General features: G+C 24.3%; 1 protein-coding gene across 1 annotated transcript; it reads left to right on the forward strand.

Moving 5' to 3' along the window:
- Window positions 1–3,530: 3,530 nt before the first annotated feature.
- On the forward strand, window positions 3,531–13,361 carry LOC129981967 (sperm-associated antigen 7-like). Its single transcript, XM_056093043.1, has 7 exons — window positions 3,531–3,733; window positions 4,410–4,477; window positions 6,011–6,099; window positions 7,202–7,286; window positions 8,902–8,991; window positions 9,827–9,983; window positions 12,931–13,361. Exons 1-7 carry the CDS (start codon window positions 3,652–3,654, stop codon window positions 13,050–13,052), a joined length of 693 nt encoding a protein of 230 aa, XP_055949018.1. The 5' UTR covers window positions 3,531–3,651; the 3' UTR covers window positions 13,053–13,361.
- Window positions 13,362–14,001: the final 640 nt, after the last annotated feature.

The following is a 14,001-nucleotide window of genomic DNA, read 5'->3' on the forward strand; positions in this document are numbered from 1 at the left end:
AAGAAGTCTAAAAATGCGGTGTGAAGACTATATAACAAATTTCATCTTTCTAGGTTGAAAAGTTTTTGAGTTGTTTTTGTCGCAAACAGACAGACATTTGCCAAAAATGTGTTTTTCAGATTTAGGGAGATCTGAAACGTTGCTTCGTCAAAACCTCAATTTCGTATTTTCTGAGGATTACGCTACTTTCTCTATATTTCGCATACGAGAAAGTAAAAACGTCACAGATTGAAAAGATATTATCTATACAATCTCGAAGTGAACAGACAATTTTTTAAAGACCATATTCTTGAATTTCTTTAAAAGATTAACTTCTTTTCTTATTTCTGAAAAAATTCTAGAATTGAGACTTATATTCTCATTTTCACATAATTATTATTAATTCATTTCATTATATTATGTTTTTGGACAATATTAATTCGCTTCTTAACATCAGTCATTAAAAATTTCAAATTGGAATAATGCAATTAAGAAGAGAAAATAAAAGATTGTATTGGTTATCATAAAATACTTCATGTTGTTTCTACTTTCCCGAGTGTGTAAAATTACATTTATTAGATCACTAACCTTTACAAGTTATGCAGTACATTTTGGTAATTTCAAATTTTGATTTACTTGATGATCAATCAATGAAAAGTATCCATTCAAAGATAATGCTCGATACTCTAACTAGTTATTCTAACATTATTATGTATAATTTCCATACAATTTGTTTTTATAAATAAAGAAAAATTATTTTAAACAAAATTTGTTAAATGGTCTTTTATAAAATTTATCATGGGCTTCTTAATCAGTCACTATATAATCTGAGTAAACCATACTTTTTTATTGTCATACTTCATATTGCCACAGTTTTTTTTATCATGTCTCTAGATGATATGTTATTTTATGGAGAACCTTTAATCGATGTTCATTTTTTTTATTATGTATATATGTAAATTATAATAATCATTAAAAAAAATCGTCCTCAAAGTTTTCATGGATTTTGCTTTAATACAAAATTTTCTCTGTCAGTCTGTACGCAAAAACATTTAACAGATAAATTAAAAATATCGTATAAAATGGAACAAGCTAGACAGTTAAAATTTTGTACATGGTCCTTGCTCCAGAAATGCAAATATCAATCAAAGTTCTATGAACGAGATTTATCAGAAATAAATTTGTCTCTCCTTCTGTTTCGTATACACATAACTAGATAATTCAAAATCGCAAGAAACTAAATGTTCACATACGATTTTACTTCAGGAATTGTGGATGTGATTTAAATTTTGGTCGGAATTCGTCATTGGATCGAATATCCGTTAGCTAAAATGAGAAACCAATTTGTTTTAGATTTTACATTCAATTTTATGACTATGTAATTAGAGAATATAATTTTTTTTCTTCTGCCAATTATTCTATAGACAAAAATATGTAATTCCGAATGCTCTTAAAATTTTTAATAGACTTGTTTAAAAGTGTCTCAATAATTCAAAAAAGTGATTCAAAAGTGAGTTCTTAAGTGATTCAAAAATGTGTCACTAGAAACTCATAAATAATACATTGAGAAAAAGCATTGCATATAACTGAAAAAAAAAAAAACAAAAAAAAAACACGTTTTTGTTTTTTAGAACATCAGCTTGCAATAGCTGAGATGAGGAAAACCAGCACCTAAAAAAACGTACTTAAAAAGAAAGGTAGGAAGTACAAATTCAAGATCTGATTATTTTTTAATAAATTTAATTCTTTTTTGACTCTGAATATACATATAGAAATAAGTACACGAGGAATCCAACGCCAACAATATCTTAGGTATTAATTTTTCTGTATAATTATATTTTGTAGAAGCATTGTTCACTTTCAAGAAAATTAAATAATCAAGAAAACTTTCTATGCATTTTTAGATTTAGTTATTTCATTCCATTAAATATTATAGGATATTCCGTTGTAATATTAATGTATATTATAATATTAATTAAAATATTTGGCATTTATAAATATTCATTACTGTATCACTGGTCAATTAATTCATTTTTGTTGTAATTGAAGTATTTTATTAATAAAAAAAATACAGAAGATTTAAAATTTTGTTAAATATGAATTGTAGTCAAAGTAAAAAAAATATATATATAATCCTCATTAAAATCCGATTAAATATTTTTATGACCATGTTTCAACGAATTTAGGTGATTTATTACAGCAATGTATGTTTTGATTTATATATTACTAAAATTTAGAATGAAATATAATAATATTTTTTTTAGAATTTGATCTCACTGAAATTAAACCTCGAAAGTAATCTCTAATTTCAAATATTTCCTTTGGCCTTTGACAATTTCCTGATGACCAATAAAGGAACCTCAAAACAATTTTCTAACATTTTTTTTTTTTTTTTTTTTACAAATATTTCTGACCCGTAATTTTTTTTAACCTTGAGAAAATAATAAGGATCAATATATGAATTTAAAAAATTAAGTGACGAAGAAATTTGTTGAATGAATGAATACTTAAGTGCATTTTATTAAATGTAAAAATTATTTTGTGTTTTATTTTGTTGTTAAATTAGAGAAAATGCCCTCTATCCGGTATATATTATTCCCCCGCTCAAAACATTACTTCCACTGTCTCTCTACATGATTCTTTTACAATCATAATGGGTCATTAAAGTATGTTATTTATGTAAACATATTTTAATGCTCCGGTAGTACTAGAAGATAACTCTATGATTGGTTGATTTGGTGGTGCAGTCAAATTTTTTTTTCCTAATGTTTTTCCTATGTGTCATTAGAATTACATGGCGACCGGTATCTTTAAAAAGTGGATAACATTTTCGGCTGATAAGAATTTCTAAGAACTTCAGTCATGTGGAATCATTGTCTTTCGAAATGTTACTGTTAGGTTTTCTTCCAACAAATATTTTAAATTATTATTAACTAGGTCATATTAAGTAAGAAATATTAACAGATATTTCAATCAATAGTGTTAAATCTCTTCATTATGTTGAAATGTTTGAGCAAAAAATAAAAGTTTTACAAATTTGATAAGTTCAATTCTTTTATCATTTAGCAAAAAATGCAGCTGCAATTTCCACTTGACATTTTTTTTTTTTTTTTTTTTTTCATTTATTGAATGGACTTCGTGAAATCATGTCTAAAGTCCCTTTTTTTTTTTTTCATTTAATTTACAACTATTACTTTTTATATTTTTGGAAAGCAAGATTTTATTTTTATTTCAAATATCTTTTGACGAGAAGATATATCATGAATAAAAAAATATTTTTTCAAATAAAATTAAAAGCTGTATTAAAATTTATTTTATTCTGATATGGTGGTGCAAAATTATCGTTAAAAAGGCGGGGCAGTAAAAATTTTATGGCGATTCTTGTTGGCATTTCTTGATTATAAGTTTTATTTTTGAATTCGAATTATTTTGAATTTTTTGAATTATTGAATAATTTTAACGGTTGAAATGAAAACAAGCATTTTGGAAAGGATCCATGAGAAATACAAAACAGATTTCCGCTTCAAAATAACTGTAACTGCGCAGTTTCACTGCGACTTTTGTAAACAGAAGCAAATGTGTTTGTTATTTTCTTTTCTGTGACAGATTTGAAGCTTCTTAATTTAAAACATTTCAAAGTATTTGTAAGTTCGCAATCCATTTGTCAGAAAAATGAGTGATTTACTAGGTTCAATTCTAAGTTCTATGGAAAAACCGCCTTCTGGAAATAGCGAAAGAAATAAATTATTGCAAAGTAAGTGGAATTTATATTAACTTAAAAAAAAAATTTGTGGAACTTATTAATGTATTAATTTTTTACTATTAATCAGTATATTTGAGTATTATAACAAAATTTATTTCCATTTAATGAATTTTATTCTAATATTTTTCTGTATAAAATGATTTAATTCCTAGATTTTATATAAAAATTTCAGATTTTAATACTCGGGTTCCAGAAAAAGTTTAGTTTCGTTCATAAATATTTGAAATGTTTCGTCAAAAATTATAGTATCGTACATCACTAACTAGTAAAACTGTGAAAACACTTGAACGATTCAGATTCTAGATCAAGGTCATCTCTTTAATGGTGTGGATGTAATTTAATATGTGTGCCTTGGCGAATTTTTAACGTCTTTCTTAAATTAATTCTGTTGCGAGCCATAGTTTTTAAAGTTTCTTAGTGTACGAATGAGATTATAAATTAATAGAATTTATATTTAAGTATATTTAGTGGCTTGTATTTAATTAATATATTACAAATATCTAAGGAAATTTTCTTGCAATTTCTACAAATGTAAATAGCAACAATTGGTGCTTGCTATTTTATAAAAAAAAGTGTAAATTCTTTATGTGCATAACATTTTCATTCTCATTTTTACTTGTTATCTTTGTGCAGTTTATATTGATATCCCAGATATATTCCTTCTTAGAACAAAAGAAAATACTAGAGAAACAACAAGCTGCACAAAGGGCTAAATTGACTAGCTTTCGAGAAAAGGCAAGTTACTTGGGACTTTATATTCTACTTAGTTTATATTTATTTCATCTTCTTTATCATTAATCTGACATAATTAATAACCTACAAACAACTGAACTTGGAACTATTTATTTTTATTAATGAATGAAAAGTTCTGAAGTGAAAAATAATAATTTTTCTTCATAATATATTTTAAGTGAAAGTGTTTATTTGGAGATAAGTTTCATATAAAAAAATTAATAGGTATGGTTATTATTTTGAGAAGTGAAGAGCTGCTTAAATTACTTAGCCTTTCTTTTATATCTGTGTTTCTATTTAAGACTAAATTTTAGTATTTGTAACTCTTTGTATTTAAATTTGTTCATTTAAAAAGTTAATTGTATGATAAAAATATATATTAGAATAATTTCTTGGGATAGGGGGATTATTTGTTATGATTTTAAAAACACAGTAATATTTACAAAAAGTATATTTGAAAATTTTATGCCTTTTATCTTGTTTTTTTTCTTTGTTTCTATAACTAAAATTTTGTGTCATGCACTTGATTTAATTTTGATTAAAATAAAAAGCTGTTGAATGATATGAATATTAATCTGCTTAGTGATGAAATATTTTTAATATCTAAAATGCAACTTACTACATTTTAATAAAATTTATTAACCATGAATTTTTTAATATCAAGTTTTCTAGCTCCTTTTAGAAAATAGTTTGAATATAATTATTTTCTATCATTTAATTATATTAATTTGTTATAATAATTTAATTTCAATATTAAACTTTTAAATAAATTTATTTTAGTTAAATTAACTTCCAAGTTTTGATGTTACAAGAAAACTACATTAGAGCAGACCTTAAGATACTTTTACATTAATTGTATGCTAATAGTCTCATTCATAACTAATTTTTGACAGTGGCATATAGTTTGTAAGCTATACAGATTTTAAAATTTTGATAAGGCAGACTGTACTTGAGCCTGGGACCTTCTGTCAAGATTTCCAGTTTAGTTCAATATAATGCTGTTTGATTCTCTATTGCAAATTTAAGGGGCATTTAGATTGAATGTATAAGAAATTGTTGGTCTGAAGCATATGAATTTCCAAACAAAGAGTACACTAATATATGGTTTTCATAATTTTTTAAGATTTGTAACATTTATTATTTTAAAACTAAAATTTATTGAATGTAAATATTAAAAATAAATAAAGGTAAGCTGTTCATTTTTTTTTTCCTTCTAAAAGAGAGTCTTTGTAATTAAGAGTAGTTTTATGATTCAAGCAAAAATGATTTTTTTTTCAATTGTTTAATCCTAAATAATAATGCTGCTACAAAATCAAAATGTTCTTTAATTTCATATAGTTGTGCAGTTGGGCACAGAAGTTGTGTTTCTCATGAACTTAATGGTATAAAGTTGATGAGAAATTACATTTTGCAGCTTCTGGGCAAATTCGTCAGCTGAAAACTTAATGCTTATGATTGCTGTGTGACTTAATAAAAAATAATAATAAATTTTATAATTTATTATTCCATGTTAAAATGTATTTTTCTTGTTTTTAGATTGAAAAAACTATTAATGATTTTATACAAGATCCACTTAAACAAAATTACAAATTCTCACCTACGGATAAAGTTTATCGAAATATTATGTAAGTTTTAATATTTTACTATTTACCAATTAATTTTAAATTTTTCTTAAAACTGTTATTTTACTGTTTAACAATAATTAATTTTTGTAGTTGTAAATTTTCATTCAATTTGTCTTAAAAATAGATTTATGAATTTTTATGCAATATTCATATTTTATGTAATAAAAATTACTTGTATTTTTAAATGCTGTTTTAAAATTTGCATTTACATGCTGTTTATTTAGTTCTTCTATTTGCATCTTACTATGATACTTTTTTTGATTTTTGACCTTTTTTTTTTAATTATTACTAATATTTTGTTTTATTCTTACAGTTAGGATACTTGATTGGGAATGTTATCACATTTATATGAAATAATGATAAAATAGAAATTAATGGTATCTGTATATATACTTTAAAAATTGGTTTGAGCTTTTCAATAACAATGTTTAAAAGCAATAACATATATGCTCTATTTTACTTATTTAATGGATAAAAGTTGACTATTAAAATAATTATAGTTAAGGCAAAATAACTGAAGCTTGAGCTCAGACCTTTTAACTTCTAGTATGCTATTATAATTTGGTTTCTTGTGATAGAAACAGTATGTTTATTAAATATTTTTATATTATGGAACACGGTAACACGGTTTCAAGCATAATAATTTAACTGCTTAATGGCCAAATTGTTCCCCCCCCATTAAATAGAATAAATTAATTTGTGTTATATCTTTAAGTGGCTAAAACTTATTGGTAACTCAGTTTGTGATTTTAAGATTTCCAATTTAAAAAATATCCTTTAACCTCTTTGTTAAATTGAGGACTTAACTGTTATATAATTCTAGTACAATAATACTAGAATATTATAACCATAACAATAAAGGTCGTGTAGTATGATAATTTAAATATGTGTTTTGCTTACAATAATCAGGTTTATGTGAAACAAAAAAAATGTTGTTTGTTTGTTTTACATGAATCACATGCACTATTATATATGATACTCTGTCATTGTTATTGCTTATATGTATTAAAATAATTTCTGTAATTAGTTATGAAGCTTATTTAAATTAAAATATTTTATATTAATATTAAATATATAAATATTAAAATATTTTTTAATTTAGACATGATGTGGCTGATATAGCTGGTTTATGCACCTATGCTTTTGGTGAGGATGAAGTTGATAGATATGTAATGGTGTTTAAAAAGGTATTCAATATGATGCTTTTGTATAATATTTTTCCATTGATTTTGGTTTGCATTTGTTTTAGAATTTAATATTGAGATTGTTTTGTTTATTGGATATTTATCCTATTGATAATTTCTTTACTTAGCATAGAGATAAAATGGCTTAAAATGGAAATTTTTCTTTTTAAAAGTTAAATAAATAAATAATTTTTTGAAAGTATTTTGTCTATGATTATTCAATGTGATTGATTTTAAAATGCTGAATTTCATATTTTTATGATGAAAAATTCTTCATATTTAAAACTATTATTGAGTGGTTTAAATGCAATTTTAATGAATATTCTTATTTGTATAATGTAATATCAATTGATAAAGCTTAATTTTTTAGAAAATGAATTGCTATCAAAGTCATTTTTAAAAAAATCAATAATAAAACTCATAATAATAATAATAATAATAATAATTTTTTTTGTGATAGTTTGGATTTATGGAAAATAAAAAAACCTAAAGTTCTTTCCTAAAGTAAAACAAGTAAAATATGATAATTTTTAGTTATTGATCGGGTAAAAATATAGGAAGGTCTTTTTTTTCCCCTGTCAATGGTATGATACAACTAGCATGCTATATTAATGCAGATATATATTTAAAAATAATGTCAAGCTTGATTTAAAAAAATTTTCATTCTTTGTGTGAAATTACAAAAACAAAATAAAAAAATCATTTTAAACAATATTTTATCAAAAATAAAAATCAAATCATTAAAAGCTGTAATTAATTTGAAATATTTTAGTTTATTTTTTTACTTGTGCAACATATAATATTTCAATAATTTTTATTATTTCTTTGTCTGTTTCACATGATATGGATAGTAAAACACCAAATCAGTCAAGAAAGAATTTCATGTTGGAATACTTACTGAATGCATAATTTTTTTTCTCTAATAATTTGAAGAAAGCATTTACATGCCTATTAAAAAAATTCCTGAAAGAGAACTTGTTCATTTTCTCTTTTATAGAAGAAAACTTCTGAGAATCTATCATGAGATCTTTAAATCTGAGACAAGATTTTACAATACAATATTGGATGATCATGTAGCTGAACCAGTACCAAGCAATTTTGCATAGCACAAACTCTTATTTGCATTAATGGGCTTGAATTCCTGAATTTCAAAATTATAATTTTACTGTGGATGTATATTTTGAACTTCGTACTCTAAGAGAAAAAGTTGTAGAAAATTTTGCTATGCAGTATTACAGACAAGTATACTAATTAATATTGTTTCCTCCCCCGCCCCCTTAGATTTAATTCTCATATTGAATGATTGAATATGTTTTTACAGTAAGCTTATTGCTTTGCAGTTGTTTACTATCAATAAAAGTGAAAATTTGTAAAATAAAAGAAGGTATATTGCTTTCTTTAAAAAAAATTGACATCCTTTTGCTTAGATATATGTATAAAAGTAGATATATCAATACTTTTTTTAACAGAAATTTTTCTAGTAGCTAAGGAAAGAAAGAACATATTGGCCTGTCATAAGTTTTATAAAGCAGTCATTATTTTTGATGAATGTTTAATTTTAATTCTATTTTCTTCTTTGAAGAGCAATGTATGATTTTTTCTTTTAATTTCTTTATAGGAATATGCACCTTCAGAAGAGGAATTGAAAGCGTATAGAAATGGAGAAGAATGGGATCCTATAAAAGCTAAGGAAGCAGCTTTACAAAGGGTATTGCTTATATATATATATATATTATTTATTTCATATGTTATTCACAGGTGAAGCATAGTATGCTTTTGTAAAAACTTTTTAAGTGCCATTAATTAAAAAACTTACTTGTGTAATCTCCATTTTTTAATATCTCATAACTAAATTAAATCATTCAAAACATAACTTTTCTTAAAACTTCATTGTTAATCTGTCTTGCATATTTTCAAAATCTTTTGGAAACAGTTTTTTATGAATATTATAAATGTGGGTATTTAAGCTTATAATATTGAAAATTAAATATTTATTGATAAGTAATCTTGAAAAATTGTACAAAAAGGATTACATACATACAGTGAGAGAAATTAGATGTTCTATGTGTATTGGGTTCAAGAAATGGAAAAACACACAAATTTGAATCGTTTTTAGCTGTGTTTCCTGTATTCTTGCTGAATTTGTACCAATAATGCAATGACTTCTGATTTATTAATGCTACATTTTCGTGACTGGTTTAATACTTCATAGTGTAAGTCTTGACGCATTATTAGATACTCCAGGATGCATTATAATCCAATTTTACTTCATAGTGCAATTATTAGATACTTCAGGGCACATTCTAGTTCAATGTTTTGCAACATTTTTTATTGTTTTTAGTAACTGCATTCAAATATTTACATTGCCATTATCTTAAATATATTTTTTATACTCATATTATGATATTCATATTTAGAATAATTTTTTTAAAATTCTATAAGGATAGTGGAATTAATCCTATAATGTTTTGGACTAGAAGTTAAAGCCTCCTTTAATATTTTTTTGTATATATTGAGTTTTTTTTTTTATTATTATTATTTAGGAGAAACATAAGTTAGAAGAAGTTGAAGAAAGAAATAAAAGAGATTTCGAAGTAGAACCAGCGTGTAATTATGCTTCAAAATATGAAAAGTTATTGGGCCGTGATGCAGGCATAGCTGCAGCAAAAATAGCCACTCCCAATAAACAATTTGGTTTTGGTAAGTTGATTTTTTTTCTACAATTGAGAGGAAAAAAGAAATATATCTTACTTTTCCTTGTACCATTTAAATTTAATTTCTTTTTAATATTATGTTTGACAGCTTCTTTTTATTAGATTAAAATATGGCCTTAGCATGAAATTGCTTTGAGATCTCTTAAAGACTGAATAATAGGTTCTGTGAAAAGTTTTTAATCTTTTCAAAAAAGTGGCATTTCTTTAAATTCAAGCAAAGCTCTTAATAAATTTGTAATTATTTCTATGCGATTATTTGTCTGAGGAAATAACAAGAACACTTAGTATTTCTAAGATTTCCAAATACAAGTCAACATTTTATTTTGAAATTTATTCGCTATTGCCCTAAAATTATGATAGTAAATAAAATGAAATAAATAGGATTAATTCAATAGGTTGGTGTAAATTGAATTCTTTCCTCCTCTGTTTCAACATTAGCAGGATACAAGAATAATCTGGCAATTGTCTTAATTTTTTATTTCTATTTTCCATGACTAATGAGTGTAATTTATTATCTTTTCTTTGAAATTATTTGACTAATTATCTTGAAATCAAACAAATTTAAATGTGCTAAATAAATTTTCAAAAAGGCTATTTAATCATTTTTTATAAACTCACAAAGGAGAAATTCTTAGGATGTTTATTGATTTGTGTGTAAAACATGCAAGATGTATTTTTTCAGTGATAGCTTCTGATTGTTTCTACTCAAGAAAATACTATAGAAATTATAAAAAAAGAGGAAGGATTTTTTTAAAGAAATAATGACATTCTAAGTTAGAATAATAAATAGAAATGAGAAAATATTTTTCAAATATTTTTATAGTGATATTGCCATTTATAGAAGCAATCTTAATTAGCATCATTAAAAATTTAATCTTCCTGCATTTAAATTTGTAATTTCAATAATAATAAACTGATTTAAATTAATACTTTGATGAAACTTCTTTTTTATTTATATATAGCAATATAAATTTGCTTAAATTTATTAGAGTTAAAAACATGTTTTTTAAAAATTTAAATTTGGAACTATTGCTTACTAGGAATTGAACTGATTTCTAAAGATTGAAGAAAAGGTTTTTCAATTTTTTTTAATTGCATGGTGTTACTATAATGTAAATAGTAATCTTTTTGCATTATTAAATGTTTTAACTCATGGTGTATTTCAGCTATTGCTTCAATTATTGTGCTTGTGGCATTATGGATCAACTATTGTCTTATGTTAAAAAAATATATGATATATATAATTTTTACTGTTTTCTTAGATAATTTTCAAATGTAATAGAGATATCAAATGATCAAGGTATAATCTTATTTAGCATATTGAATTTCTTAAAAGATTTAAGTCGTTCATTCCAACTGATTATTTTCTACTTAATTATTTACTTTTTCTATTCTGTTCAAAATAAGGTTAGTTCACTGATATGATTTTCTCAAATAGATCTTCATTCCTAAGGAGTCTACTTCAAAATATATAAATTTTGGGTTTGCAAAATCATTGAAATCTATCAGATTGTTAGTGTTTGTGAGCAAAAATTTTATCAGAAATTTGTCATCAGCTTTACTAAATTTCTTCTTGTTTAATACATTTTCTCAAGTTTTTCGTTCTTGAATGCTTTTGAAATCAAATGAGGTTGGTATAGAAAATAATATATATATAAAATAAGCAGATATAGTTATTTTTTGCACATTTTTGTTTCTCTTTTTTATATGGCAAGTGTCAATTGTAGCTGTAGATAGCTTATTCTCTCACTTTTTAAACTTGTTAGTTGAATGTGATGTTTATATTGTATCATTATATAGTATATTTGTTCTTGCTCTGGATACAGTGAAATGATGTGTGTTTGAAAAGAGAAAATTTTCTGATTTTAATTTTATTTGCATATATTTAAGTTGCGAGTCAAAAAAATTTCTATTTCTTTGTTCTAAAATTTAACAGGTCCTAAATTTCATACGATGTTTTCACAAATAATTTTTGTATATTTTTTATTTAGGTTCTGATTTTAGTCATTTCATAGGTCTTTGAGATTATATTTTGTAAATCTCTTCAGAAAATTTTATCAATTATTTACCCATTTGCTTGGTGCATCTTAATTAACCAGATATGGTTCCTGTGTCTTTAAACTACAATCAATCCGGGGTTCTTTTTTTAAATTTATTAATTAAATATTTTAAAAATAAATTCATACTTGAATTTCAAATTTTATATATTTCTTTACAAATATGGGTAAATATTAGAATATTCATTTGAATTGACATGGTATGGTATTAAAAATGAATATATGCTAAAATTGCTTGCTTAAAAATGAATGCTTCAAATGAATGTAAATTAATATTAAAAAGAAAACTTTTAAAAATAATATGGATGAATTAAAATGTCAAAGCAGTATAATATTAGTTGTTTTTACAGATGTTCTAAAGAAAACATTTTTTATCATTGGCAAAATTTTATCATTATTCTATCCTTTTTATGTACTATATAATATGTGCATTATAAAAATTTAGATTTCCTAATTTTTTAATAACGCATTAACTGCAACATAATATATATTTTTTTTACATTCATCATTTTCTCTTTTTGGAAGTTTATGGCTATCTGTAGCAATTTATGAACAATAAAAGGTCCACAATTAGAGTACAAATTTGTACAGTAACCAGCTTGACTATAAATTAAAATTGATGATTTAATTCTATTAACCTTTGTTTCATTGGCTTAAATTTGAAGTTATACAAACAAATTGTATGCTTCTTGATTTTTTACTCCATTTATGAATCAACATTACCGGCATTTTGGGACAGACCTTGTAATTTTGAGCAATGATTGAATGACAACACCTTTTAAATGATATAATTAAAGAGATCGAAATATATCTTTCTAGAATATATCTTTAGTTGCTATTCTACTTAATAGTTTAATATTTTGATTTCCTCTCTAGTTCCAAGTGAACAAAAGAAAGACCAAAGATCAATTGAACAGACCTTGGATGATATTCAAGCAAAGAAGAAGCTAAAAAAGGCTCATGATGCTGTGCAGAGTGTAAGTGAAACATCATCATGAGTTAATTTTCAGTCATTTTAGAACTATATTATCATTTGCATATATTGGATCTAAATTTTTCTTCAAGACACAAGTGATTTAGTTTTCTTCTTGATATTAAAATTTACTCTAGTACAGTTAGACTACTATAATCGGTACTCAAATATTTGAGTAACTTCATCAGTTCCTGTTTGGTTTGAATAGTGACTGGAATGAATTGAACTTGCAGTGATCAAACTGGACATTTTTTTTCCATTTAGGACAGTTGATTGTGAATTCATGTAAACAAATACTCAACATTTATGAATAAATTTTTTATACATAAATTAATTTTCTAGTGTGCTGTTTTGTGAAATCAGTAGTTTACTGATAAGAAACAAATGCAAACACAGTAAGAGGACATTTAACTGAAAAGTTTTGAGTAGCATTAGTTATATTTTCTTCATTAACATAATATAAAAGATGCTGCAATAAAAATGCTTTAGCTTTACCATTTTAGGAGAGTCACTAAAATCTAAATTTAATATTAAGAGAATTGGATTGAATATTTACAGTGGTGGAATTTTAATATGTTCAAGTAATTTACATAAAGTTTGGTAGGCAAAACAAGTCTGTCGAAATTTTATGGGAGACTGAATGAGCTGTGTTAATTTCAAATGTTTTTAAGAAAATTGGTTCCAGAGAGAATTTATAGAAACAAGAAATATATGAAGAAAGCGATTTATAATTTTCATTAATGTTTTTGTTTGTTGAGCATTATATATACAAGTTTTGTATTTATAATATATAGTTTTCAAACAAATTATGCAATTTAATTGTAATGGTTTGCAGCATGACAAAATGTAAAATCAAAAAAATATTAGTATTGCAACAAGCTAAATTGTATTGCTTTCTAAAGAAGCCAAATGATGATGACCTTTCCATTAAATTTATATCTAATAGTTACATTGTATAAAGATAAGAAATATAC

The sequence above is a fragment of the Argiope bruennichi genome, chromosome 8 (assembly GCF_947563725.1).
Source record: "Argiope bruennichi chromosome 8, qqArgBrue1.1, whole genome shotgun sequence".
NCBI classification, from domain to species: Eukaryota; Metazoa; Arthropoda; class Arachnida; order Araneae; family Araneidae; genus Argiope; species Argiope bruennichi.